The 12,591-nt window shown below is 42.7% G+C and overlaps 1 protein-coding gene across 5 annotated transcripts in view; it reads left to right on the top strand.

The window, feature by feature from the left end:
• DENND5B (DENN domain containing 5B) overlaps positions 1-12,591 on the top strand; it is a gene marked incomplete at both ends in the record, with an annotated part of 113,053 nt that overhangs the window by 72,732 nt on the left and 27,730 nt on the right. For 4 of the 5 annotated variants that reach the window (XM_080631812.1, XM_080631811.1, XM_080631813.1 and 1 more), the window contains 3 exons: positions 1,908-2,444; positions 3,800-4,031; positions 6,102-6,252. In XM_080631812.1, the coding sequence (XP_080487938.1) occupies positions 1,908-2,444; positions 3,800-4,031; positions 6,102-6,252 (920 nt within the window). Of the gene's footprint in view, positions 1-1,907; positions 2,445-3,799; positions 4,032-4,822; positions 4,910-6,101; positions 6,253-12,591 lie in introns of all 5 variants that reach the window. The other variant, XM_080631810.1, reaches the window with a different exon arrangement.

A 12,591-nucleotide genomic window follows, 5' to 3' on the forward strand; every position in this document is an offset into this window, starting at 1 on the left:
TCAAATTCCTCTAGACAATAAAAAAAAATAGAAAATCCTTCAACATGCAAGCAGGGATGAAGTGCTGTTTGCTTTAGCATTCCTTTATTGTTCAGGCCAGGGGCTAGCTTTTCAAGCTGTTGCTCTAAATATAAACCATTTGTTTGCTAGAGATAAAAATTCTAACAACTGGCCATCGTGCTGTTTTAAGGTTACTAATCTGCCTGCATTAACTTTAATCATGGGATGTTTTTGAAGAGAGAAGTGAGACCAATTCCCTAAGGGTTTTCTGAATCCAAATCTCATTTTTCAGATTTTGTAAATTATATGCAGAGCTGAAATTAAAAAGCCTTTGAAATGAAATATTGATAGATAAGAAGACAGTCCCTGAGCTAAGGAACTGCACCGATGCATACCACAACTCTTTAAAGCTGTATAGCTAAGTAAAGCAAATTGGTTTGGATGAAGAAACACTTTTCTTTGTACAATCCAGATTTATTATGAAAAAGCAAGCTGAAGGCACACTTTGCTTTACCAAATTAATGCTAACACACTTCAAAGTATCTATGTGAAAGGTGCTTAATGTCAAACGTCCCTAAAATATCCAGGATATTATAACCATGTTTTCTGTGGAATGTATTGTCCTGCTGAAAATTAACCTTTTCAGAAAAGGAGGAAAATCAGTCCTTTCTGTTTACATAATCTGAAGATTAGTCTGCAGTCTTTGGTGAGAAGTCAAGAACAGCACAAGCGCCTTGGAGCAGGCAGAGGAGCTGAGCTAATGGCCAAATAAGGCATAACAAAGATCCACTGCTGCTGCTGTCTCTGCCCTGTGGGTTTCTGCGTCTCCCGTTCTGCAGCTTTGTGCCAGGGTAAAACCCATCAGAGCTCAGCACCTTGGGAATCTGACCTGGTTTAAGATTTATTCAGCACAGCGCACTCAGACAGTGAATTTCAGATATAAGCCGCAGTCCAGGAGGTCGATTACTCTTTTTCATTCTGCTACTATTCCTGAGGGTGCATTTGCAATGTAATTAATTTTTATGTAGGGTTCTTCCATCCCCCCATTGACACTTCCCTAGCAAAAAGTATCTGCTCCACTAGATTAATGTCTTCACTTAGCTTTAATCTTACAGGCTGAGATCCATCTCCATTCGTAGCAAAGCTGTCTAAGAGCGCTGTGTTTAAATCTTGGGCAGAGGAATTGCCAAGATTAAAAGCCTTCATGGAAACAGGGAATAAGGAGAGCAGGGAAATGGTGCTTGACCTTCAGTGGACAAGCTATACTCAGACATGATCCCAAAGGATTTGCATGGGACCCTTTTTTGTAGCTTTGCTTGTAGCAATGTCATCTTTCTCACTGAACATCTCATTCCTTGGTGGCACAGGTACAGAGTCCTCTTGCAGTTGGATCCTGGTAAAATAAACATGTCCTTGAGATGTGATAATTCAACACACGTAATTTTTACGTGTGCTGAGAAATGGCACTGCACATTGTGCTTGCTGGTGCGTCCTTGGCCAGTCTGGGAGGGAATATCAAATCTCTGCAGTGGGAAGTTTGGAATCTGCAAGTCCTGAGGGAGCAGGAGAGGGCAGGATGCTTTATTTATTCATCCAGTTGCCATCCATTTGGTCTTCAGCTTTACTGAAGGCTAGACAATACAGCTAAAGTCTCCTGCATATGTGTGTTCTTAGCCTTCTGCTGAAAGCTCTTACCCTGGGAAAACAGGGCTACTTATTAGAGAATCATAGAATCATAGAATGGTTTGGGTTGGAAGGGACCTTAAATCTCATCCAGTTCCAACCTTCCTGCCACGGGCAGGGACATCTTCCACTAGACCAGGTTGCTCAAAGCCCTGTCCACCACTGCCAGGAGGAAGCCAGTTCTGTGCTGAGCATCCATTTTGAAACTTCTATTTGTATTTCAGGCAAACCTGTGCTTTGTGGACATCGATAACCATTTCATCGAACTGCCAGAGGAATTCCCCCAGTTTCCCAACAAGCTGGAGTTCATCCAGGAAATCTCCGAGGTTCTCCTGCAGTTTGGCATCCCGCCAGAGGGTAACCTGCACTGCAGCGACAGCGCCACCAAACTCAAGAACCTGGTCCTTTGTGACCTGGTGAACGACAAAAAGAACGGGAACATCCCCAGCAATGCCCTCAACATGTATGAGCTGCTGAAGGGCAATGAGACGATCGCCCGCCTGCAGGCCCTGGCCAAAAGAACTGGCGTGACAATGGAAAAAATGACCATCACGGCTCCCCTTGCAGAGAAGGAGAAGGATGGGAAGTTGCCCTGTGAGGAGGTGGAGCTGAGGGACTACAAACTGAATGTGCAGCTTCGCGAGGTGTTTGCCAACCGCTTCACGCAGATGTTCGCAGATTATGAGGCTTTCGTCATTCAGGCTGCCCCCGATATGGAGTCGTGGCTGACAAACAGGGAACAAATGCAAAACTTTGACAAAGTAAAGATAGCCGTGTACTCATTTTTCCATCTGAAAGTGCTTTTGGGAGGGATGTATGTGTGTAATGTATGTAATGTCTGTATATAGCCTAGGTATTCTTTAATCCCCTGTTCTTCATCTGCCTCACTGAGAGATTTGTCTGGTTTGATTACACAGGGCCAGATTGTCTGCCAAAGTGAACTGGTGCAGATCCAATGAGCTGATCAGAGGTGTCCTGGCTTGTATGAACCAGGCTGGCAGGTTTCTGCCCAGCTGATGGGGCTTCCTCTGTGGGTTTGGTGGAAAGGGTAGCAATGGAAATTGACTTTTTTTCTTTCTTTCTTTTTTGTTTGATGAGAGGACAGGTGCACACACAAGACAAAAACCAAATCCAGTCCTTCTTGTTTCCTAATCTCACAGTAGAGCTTTCTTTTAATGGGTAATGTTGGTCTGTTATGACCCCACCGTAGTGTGTACACTAGAGTGAAAAGAAAGCTGAGATTACAAATGGGGAAATAAAGAGACTGTAGGTTAGCAAAAGGAATGAGAAATCTTGGGAAGCTTGCACAGTTATTTCTGAGTGACCTTGCAAAGTAGTTAGCTCTCCTAGCCATCAACTTTTTCAAACGCAAGTCCTTCTCTAAGGAGAATGGTAGAAGGCTAAAGAGGCAGGAACAGACTAAATACTGATTTGAGTCAGCTTTTGATCAGAAAAATGCTGCCATGCCTTTTATTGATCTTGTTTGTATTCAGGCATTGAATAGTGCAGCATTCATAAGGCAAGTGTTGTTTAGTCAATCTCTGCTGATACTTCTGCAATAAAATGGGCTATTAAGGTTAGGGTTTTCAAAGCTCAGTTAGAGACTTGGGCACACAATCAGTTTTATTGGAAATTCACGATTGATTTCCCTGAATGATTTCACAAGACAGAATTAGCTGTAGTGCACTGTGCACCCCTTGATATGTACTTAATAAGTGATTTGGTCCTAAGCAGGGATGCCAGACTACAGGTCCCAAGTGGGCTCATCTGATGGTGGTCTGCCATGGGTTGTACAGGCTCGTTCCTGCAGGTGGTAGCTGCTAGGCTGCTTTGAAAAAGCTGGAGTTATGCTTCAATAACTCTATAGCTCGTTTGTGACAGTCTACCTGTCACAAAGTCTCCACAACTACTTATTTCTCACAGTTGTGACTGAAGATGTGACCCGTGAACCAAACCCCTTTGCAGATGGATTCGCAATTCTGCGAGGTGTTTTTGTGGTGGGGAAGCCTTGTCCAAGCCTTCCTGTTGGCTGCTGGATCAGTTCTCTGCTGCAGGACAGCTTGTCATGTCAATGGCAGGTGGGAATACGGCACTAATGAGCTGTTCTGTGTTTCAGGCTTCCTTCCTTTCGGACCAGCCTGAGCCTTACCTCCCATTCCTTTCACACTTCATCGAAACACAGATGTTTGCAACCTTCATAGACAATAAGATAATCTCCCAGTGGGAAGAGAAGGACCCTTTTCTGCGAGTTTTTGACTCCCGAATTGAGAAAATAAAGCTATATAATGTAAGGGCCCCTGCACTGCGGACATCCAACTATCAGAAATGCAGCACTTTGAAAGAAGCAGGTACGTTCAGACAGGCTAGTAAAATATTCAAAAGTACAGTGTCAGCCACAAAGAAATATAGGTCCTTAGTCATCCGAGCATTGCAGCCAGTGAGGAAGCCCTAAAGCTACCTGAGGATGACTCAGCAGTGTCCTTATTTTCCCTAGGCAAAAACTTCATCATGCTTTTAAACACCCAAAGCAGCGGGAGCCTCTACATTCCCTTCGAGCTCTGCTAGGCTGGTGCCTTTAATAAGCACAAGTCAAACCGTGGAGCTGGGCTCGCCATTTCTCATTTTAGGCGGCTTCTGTTCCATTGCCAGGAGAGCTTTCCTTCACCACGGTGGTGGGACCAGAACCAGTGGCACCAAGGAACCAAGCCCCAGTGTCTGCTCCGCTGGCCTCATCTGCCCCTTCCTGTAAAAAGACCTTCTTTTGCCTTGTGCCATTTGGGTAGAGCAGCAGGGGATGCCGGGGCCTATCTGTGTGGCTTATCTGGTAGCTTCAGCAATAGTGTTAATGAATAGTATGCCTTATACTAAGACTTGGATCTTTTTTCCATTACAGTCACAAGATGCATTTTCAAATTACACTTGAGTTTCTTACTGTGCAAGTATTTATTTCATTTGCAAGTAATACAGGGAAATTATGTTCTTAAATTTATTGGGACACACATTAATGAACTGGGGTAAACACACACTTCTCGTGGGGATTTTTTGAATAATTCCTTCTGAGCATTTTACTTGGTACAAATGTGTCAGAAATAGAAATCCTGTGTCTACTTAACTATCTAAAACCAATTCTAATTTGCAGGTCGACTGTCTATTCAGCGTCTAGTTTTGGTAGATATTGTGGCACCAGAACCTCATTTTCTGTCTTGTGAAACGCAGCAAATGGATAGTAATACCAACTTTCCTTCATATTTCCCATTCACAATACATGTGACCCTACCACCGATCCAGCACCTGCTTGTTTAACTTCCTATTTTCGGAGCCCTTCAAACCCTCTGACCCCACACTACCCAGCCCTCTTTTCCAAAAAAAACCTCATGAAGAGATAATTTATTTATTATTTTAGTGGGGAGAAAAAGTTGCTGGTTTTCCAAGGATAATGTATGTAAATCTCCTGACAGTTTCTTTCCCATCACAGTTTTATAAACTAGGAAATGAGTTCTGTGTTGTTCCTGACAAATGGAAAATGGATTTAGCTTACACATTCTGCATATTCAGTAGTTGTGATATGCTGAAAAGAACGGGCCTGCCTGTTAATGGATGGGCTATAAAGAATTGAATATTAAAGTTGCTAATTAAATGCTGATTTTCCCCATACACCTCATTTCCCCTTTCCTTCACAGTGCATCTGAATCAATATTGAGAGGGTGACAGATTTCACCCTGCTTGAGATTTGAGATGAAATCCTCATGTTCTTAAAGCAAATGACTGAACTACATGAGCCTCAGCGGAGCTGAAATTCCTCTCCAAGCTTGCCATAGTTTCCTCCCGTCTTTCCAAGCATCTGTTCATCTTCTTGATGCTGCTCAGGCCTTGTTACAGTTAGCTATGCTTTTTGAAGGCCTGTCATCCAGTAATGGCATATCTAATTTCAGAAGGAGGATCATGATAAGTGCCAGATGTTTGTAAAACTCAGGTATTGCCTCCTGTACGCCTGCCCAGGCAGGCATGTCAGGGGCGGAGCAAGGTGTCTGATCCCATAGAGATTTGCAACTGGCCTTAGAGGTTTCCATTCTGCTGAAGGAGTGTTAAAACCAAACAGTGAATTAAAGGGAAAGATTGGACTGCTCTTGCCAGTTCATAATGCATCTCGTAGGCTCCTGTAAATCCTTGCTCGTTTAACAGCTAACTTGCTTGTGCTAGTCCTACTTGTGTTGGGTGAAGAAACTAAAAGCTAAATAACAACATAACAGCACAGATGCTCCCTCACTTCTGTAAGTGACAGAATTCTGGGTTTAAAGTCACTATTTAACTTTTATAGAGCGTTTTCAGGGATCGGAGCATGACCACTTCTGTTGTCATAGCACGTCTCTTCAGGCGGTTCACTAACGCAGTTGTTCACCTGTGACTGTAACTTGCAGCTCAGTCCATTGAGCAGCGGCTGATGAAGATAGATCACACGGCTATCCACCCGCACTTACTTGATATGAAGATTGGCCAAGGGAAATACGAACAAGGATTTTTCCCAAAATTGCAATCAGATGTCTTGGCAACGGGACCCACCAATAACAAGTAAGGACAGGTTTTATTTTCTGAATGTGAAAGCAAGTTTCTCATATAGAAGATTCACATCAGTGGACAGAAGTCCTGATTTTGAACGGCTTTGACCAGTCTAATGAACCCCTAACAACTCTTTCCATTTCTGTTTGTGTGGGCTGCAATTATTGAAGTTATAGCCATGGTTTGGGTTATGTTAGAAAGCTTTAGCTCTGGTTTTGGGAAGATTCCTCAGTACTGTTTTCTACTGAGTAGTAAGTACCATGTCTTCTCATACATACTTTTAGTTTTATCATTGCCATAATAAATTTAAAATTCACTTCTTTGCTGGTTTTAGGTTCTGACAGAAATTTTGATACTGAAACCTCCACACCATCATACAGAATTAAATTAATGCCCACTCTGTTTCTCTTTTTCCTTTAGCTGTTACGAAGTGATGCAAAGATTTTTATAGCTTTCTTTCAGTTTCCACGTTGGAATAACCAGGAAGAATAACTCTGTGAGGATGGGAAATTATGTGGTTCTGTACCTGGGTTTCTTGTCTGAGTCTAATAAGATTCTGTCTTGTTCTTTAAAATATGAAGGCAGAGGTACCTGTAGATGTGGAATTGAGCATGTCATTACATAGTTAATTTACCTAATGTAAAATGAGAACCTGGAGTACTGACACACTTTACGTTTATGCAGGTATAGTATAAAGGGAGTGCTGTAAGTTACTTTTTTCCTTTTCTGTCTTCCCTCAAAACCCAGGAATGAGAGGGTTTTTTCCCACCTTCAAAAATGGTAGATTTGTGCATCAGTGATTACTACTTCATTAAATTATTAGCTCAAGCCCTCACTCCCAGTTTCTGTGGTAGGTCACAGATAAATCTGAGAGCTTCAATAGCTATGACTGTCCGAATATTAAACCTAGCTCTTGTTTTAGACAGGTGCATGCACACACACACTGCTCTGAGCTGCCCACTCAGTTCTATTTATACACCTTTTGTGCACCCCAGTGCCAGCTAATTCCTTTTTTATAACCTACTAGGAATAACACTTGCAAATGATAAAACAAGATATCCTTGAGCATTCAGGGTTTAAAGGATTGCAGTTCTTTAAAAGAAATTAAAAATACCCACCGAACAACTGAAGGGAGGGATGCAGATTTCCAAGTTCCTTTGTTTGCAACCGAGACAGAAGTTTGGGGGTAATGCTCCCTTGAGGAATGGAGGATTTCTTCATCTTGTGGGATGCTGTGTTTAGCAGTCTGCCTCTTATCCTTATGGTGGGTTTCAGTTTTACAGTGTCAGCAACAGTGTGAGCGTGCCCAGCCTGCTCAGAGTAGCTTATATCTTCTGGCTCTATTGCAGAATCTTAGTGAATCTATGAATAAGCATCAAATTAAAAATAGTTTTCCTTATGCCTTTTGAGATGCTTCTCTTATATTGGTGCCTGTTCTAAAATGTGACTTTAACTCCTCGAGTAATGATTTTGATTTAGATAGCTGGTTTTGGTCTTCAAATTGCAGCATGTTTCAGAATTTGTAAGTACCAAAATCCTATTACTTACCTCAAAGCGATGTCAAAGTGACAAATGTTTGGAATTCCTCCAGTTATATATTGCCAAAAAGGTTTGTAATTGGAAAATCTCAAGACCATCTGTTTCTTTCTGCTTCCTGGCTTTCTATGTGAGCAGCTGAGAGGACTCTTCCTCTCTCATTCAGGATATATAATTCTGATGAATTTACACCCACATAGAAAATAGATAGCCTTTTCACGCTCTTTGCAAATACAGCGTAATTCTTCTGACCACAAAATCAGTTGAAGTATGGCGTTACTTTAATTTGATTTTCCAAGTGTGTGTTTCTTGGAGATATCTTATACTTACATATGGGACTGGGTCTTTGCGTATGGGGATGGGAGAAGAGAACATTTCAGCTACATTCCCAGGCACTTCAGATGTAGCTAATTGTGTGTTTCATAAAGTTAATGCAAAGGATATTGTTATGTAGATGAGAATTATTTTTGTATACTTCATTCTACATAGCAGATTTTGTCCTGGATGTTGTAAATGTATTTGTATGGGGGGGAAAAAGAAAAAAAGGCAAAGAAAAATAATTCCCATTTACAGTCAGTTGTTGCTGGACAGTAAAATAAACCAATTCAAAGCTGTTTTAATGAAAACCTGTCCTCACTGGCCAGCAATCAGATTTTTATTGCTTTTCTTTCTAAGCAGATAAGCTAACAAATATGTAACTAGAGCTCATAATGTAATCAAGCTATTTCCTTCCTGTAACCAGGCAGAGCATTGACAGCTACTGGGCTGTTGTATGTATATCTAAATCAGAAATATAATGCAAAGAATAAACGCTTAGTTTTAATCTTAGATCCTGTATGTGATCCCAGAAAACCACATTGCCTAGACAGGCAGAAATTGGTGTTTGGGAGAGGAGGTGTCTGGCTCTTGTTTGCTAGACATGGAGAGCAGGGCTTGGGGACAGAGGAAGGGCTGGCAGTCATGTTGGATTGCTTCCACCTAAACGCAGCTGGAAGCAAATGTTGATCACATTATCATGTGTAAGTGTTAAAACACCAAAGTCTGTCATACAAGTGAAGTCTGATAATGTTTCACCTGTCAGCCCTTGGCCACGCTCAGCAGCATGCTTTGTCCCATTTCTGTCATTCTTCTTCTTCCCCTCAGGGTGTCCTTTAAGAGACTGGTCGAGGGGGTGAACTAGTGCTCCTCTGGCCCCAGCCATCGTCACACTGCTTGCTGCTTTCTCTCACCTGCTTGGTCATTTTTAGGTCAGTTGAACAACTCCTCTTACATTTGCTCCTACTCTTACCAGCATGCGGACTGCAGATGTATGCTTGGTATCATTAAGGCTGGTCTTCACCTCTTCCCCTGGGGTAGTCAGGAAATGTGGACTTGCTCAGCTAAGCAAGAACTTCACTAAACATAACCTCAAAATTCAATTTACTGAAAAGAAATGAAAAGTTTAAAACAAGCAAGTAAAACCCCACAAAACCAAACCCCAAACAAACAAAAAACCCCACCGCAAACCCTCACCTCCATGAAACTGAAGGCTCACAGGTGTAGTTTCCCTAATTGTCTTTTTGATCAAAACTGCCAGAACATGGAAAGACAGGAACTGCAGAATATGCAGACCTAACCTTAAGCAAAATATGATAACTGCTGTATCTAAATTATTTCTATAAATTAAAAGAAACACTGTAAAGAAAAGAGCAATTAATCACAGCTAACAGCAATCGAAAAAACCACAAAACCACAGCACCCCCCAGTTCTGTCCTCTTTCTCATCAGGAAGCAAGGTCCCACTTGAGGGATTCCCTCTGTGCTCGTTGCCTTCGATACATCCCCCATGTCATGGGAAAACCTTCTGAATCTACAGAGAGGAGCTGCAACTTCCTCTGGGTACAAAAGCAGTTCATCCGTGCTGCTCTAACCTTGTAAAGCAGTGGCTTCTGGAGTAGTCCTCCTAGGAAGTGTCCCAGAAGAAAACAGGCTGCAGTCCCTTGGGCAGTTTGCCATGATTCTGGAAAAGAGCTTTAGTTTCCTGAGTCCTCCTTTCCTTTTTTAAACCCCACCACTATTGTGGTTCCTACATGTTCCCCTTCTCCTTCCCCATGTGCATTTTCTACCAGGCTTTTAAAGTTGTAGCTGGGACTCCACTGGGTGATGCGTTTGCAGTGATTCAGGAGAGGAATTTGAATGATAAAAAGCCAAGCAACATAAACACTTCATGGTTTTTCATTAGCTAATTGTTAAATTAGGGTGAATATGCTTACGGTGCAAAATTAAAACAATGAAACAAGCTGTGTTTTCAATCTAATTGATTACCTTGTAACTTAATTTGTACTAAGAAGCTTGATAAATGAGATTAAATATTGCAGAGGAAACCATTGATTGCACACCAAGCATGGGAATATATTTGCATTCTGTGAATTTATAGTGAATGCCAGCAGAGAACTGAACTGATTATTTTTATCCTAGTTTATTTTGGTTTTCAAAGGAAGGTTTTGCTTTGTTACACATTTACAAAATGGCTTAAATTATACTTTTTGCCTTTGTCTTTGTTTAGCCCAGTTTTTCCCACCTTCTTTATCTGAGCTCCACTTTCCTCATCGCATCCTTCCCTGATCAGCCTGTTTCCTCTTTCCATTCCTGGCCACTTCTCTCTCCTGGGCTGTCTCACTTGTATCCCTGCTTCCTGTGAGCTTCGTGCTTTTGTCTGTCCTCTGTACCCTACCTGACCTGCAGCGATCCCCAAAGGAGGGTGCAGTCCAAGTCTTCAAGCACAGAACTCACTGTACTTGGCCTCCTAACCTCAGGCTTCAGCAAAGTGATGTGTTGCTCTTACCCAAGAATCACAGAATCCCGAGGGTTGGAAGGGACCTCAAAAGATCATCTAGTCCAACCCCCCTGCCAGAGCAGGGTAACCTGGAGTACATCACACAGGAACTTGTCCAGCCGGGCCTTGAATATCTCCAACGTAGGAGACTCCACAACCCCCCTGGGCAACCTGTTCCAGTGCTCTGTCACTCTCACAGTAAAGAAGTTCTTCCTGATGTTCACATGGAACCTCTTATGCTCCAGTTTACACCCATTACCCCTTGTCTTATCACTGAACATCACTCAGAAAAACCTAGCTCCATCATCCTGACACTCACCCTTTACATATTTGTCAACATTGATGAGGTCACCCCTCAGTCTCCTGCTAAAGAGACCCAGCTCCCTCAGCCTTTCCTCATAAGGGAGATGCTCCACTCCCTTAATCACCTTAGTTACCCTGCGCTGGACTCTCTCCAGCAGGTCCCTGTCCTTCTTGAACTGAGGGGCCCAGAACTGGACACAATATTCCAGATGCGGTCTCACCAGGGCAGAGTAGAGGGGAAGGAGGACCTCTCTCGACCTACTGACCACCCCCCTTCTAATACACCCCAGGATGCCATTGGCCTTCTTGGCCACAAGGGCACAGTGTTGGCTCATGGTCATCCTCCCATCCACCAGGACCCCCAGCTCCCTTTCCCCTTCACTACTTTCCAGCAGGTCAACCCCCAGCCTGTACTGGTACATGGGGTTGTTCTTCCCCAGATGCAAGACTCTACACTTGCCCTTGTTGAATTTCATCAAGTTTCTCCCCGCTCAACTCTCCAGCCTGTCCAAGTCTCGCTGAATGGCAACACAGCCTTCTGGTGTGTCAGCCACTCCTCCCAGCTTAGTGTCATCAGCGAACTTGCTGAGGGTACATTCAGTTCCCTCATCCAGGTCCTTGATGAAAACATTAAACAGCACTGGTCCCAGCACTGACTTCTGAGGGACTCCACTAGTCACAGACCTCCAGCTAGATTCTGCCCCATTGACCACAGCTCTCTGCCTTCTTCCTTTCAACCAGTTCTTGATACATCTCACTACCTGATCATCAAGCCCACACTTCCTTAGCTTATCTATGAGGATGCTGTGGGAGACAGTATCAAATGCCTTACTGAAATCAAGAAAAACCACATCTACCGCTCTACCATCATCCATTCACCTAGTTACTTCCTCATAGAAAGCTATAAGGTTGGTCAAACATGACTTCCCCTTGGTAAAACCATGTTGGCTACTCTTAATGACCCCCTCATCCTTGATGCAGATTTCAAAAGCATTTCTTTGCTTTCCCCGGGCATTTGTTCCTGTGCTATGTTTTGCTGAACCCACCACTGTGTCAGTGTCTGTTTGTAAAAATCATGCATTACGAGTGTATGACATTGGTTCATTGTCGTGCTCCAGTTTATGGCATGACTTGTGTGGGCACTGTTCTGTGGCCTCCACCACCAGCCCCTGCTTCAAGTTGTGAACTGCCCAGAGTTTATCTGCCTGGGGCTTTGGTTGTTGTCATTTTTAAATAGGATACCTTTTGCTTAATCGCTAACATTTAACATTGGTTAATGTTTTTTAAAAATATGTCATGAATATAATGCAAAGTGGTTGCTGAATCTCTGTATGATGACAGAATTCATGCTGGTTTTAACTACAGTATTTTTTTATGGGAAATGATCTGTCTTGTACTGAGCGCTTCTTATTATAAGGGCTTTTTCTCCTCCTTATCTGTTGGGTGCTGTTTTAAGGCTGGCTTCCATGAAGCTTTTTTTTTAATCAAGCCAAACAGTTGCATTTTCAAGTAGTATAGGCTTGCATCTCTGCAGTGTGTCTAAATCAGCAAGACAAGAATCAGCAATGAGCCATCCACGCACAATGCTGATGTTATTTAAACCTTGCAAGTAGTAAAAGTTCACTTTTTATGTATGAAAATCTGAAATAAGCAGCTCCTATCCATTAGCACCTCTCCTATGAAGACAGGCTCAGAGAG

The sequence above is a fragment of the Psittacula echo genome (assembly GCF_963264785.1).
Source record: "Psittacula echo genome assembly, chromosome: 1".
NCBI classification, from domain to species: domain Eukaryota; kingdom Metazoa; phylum Chordata; class Aves; order Psittaciformes; family Psittacidae; genus Psittacula; species Psittacula echo.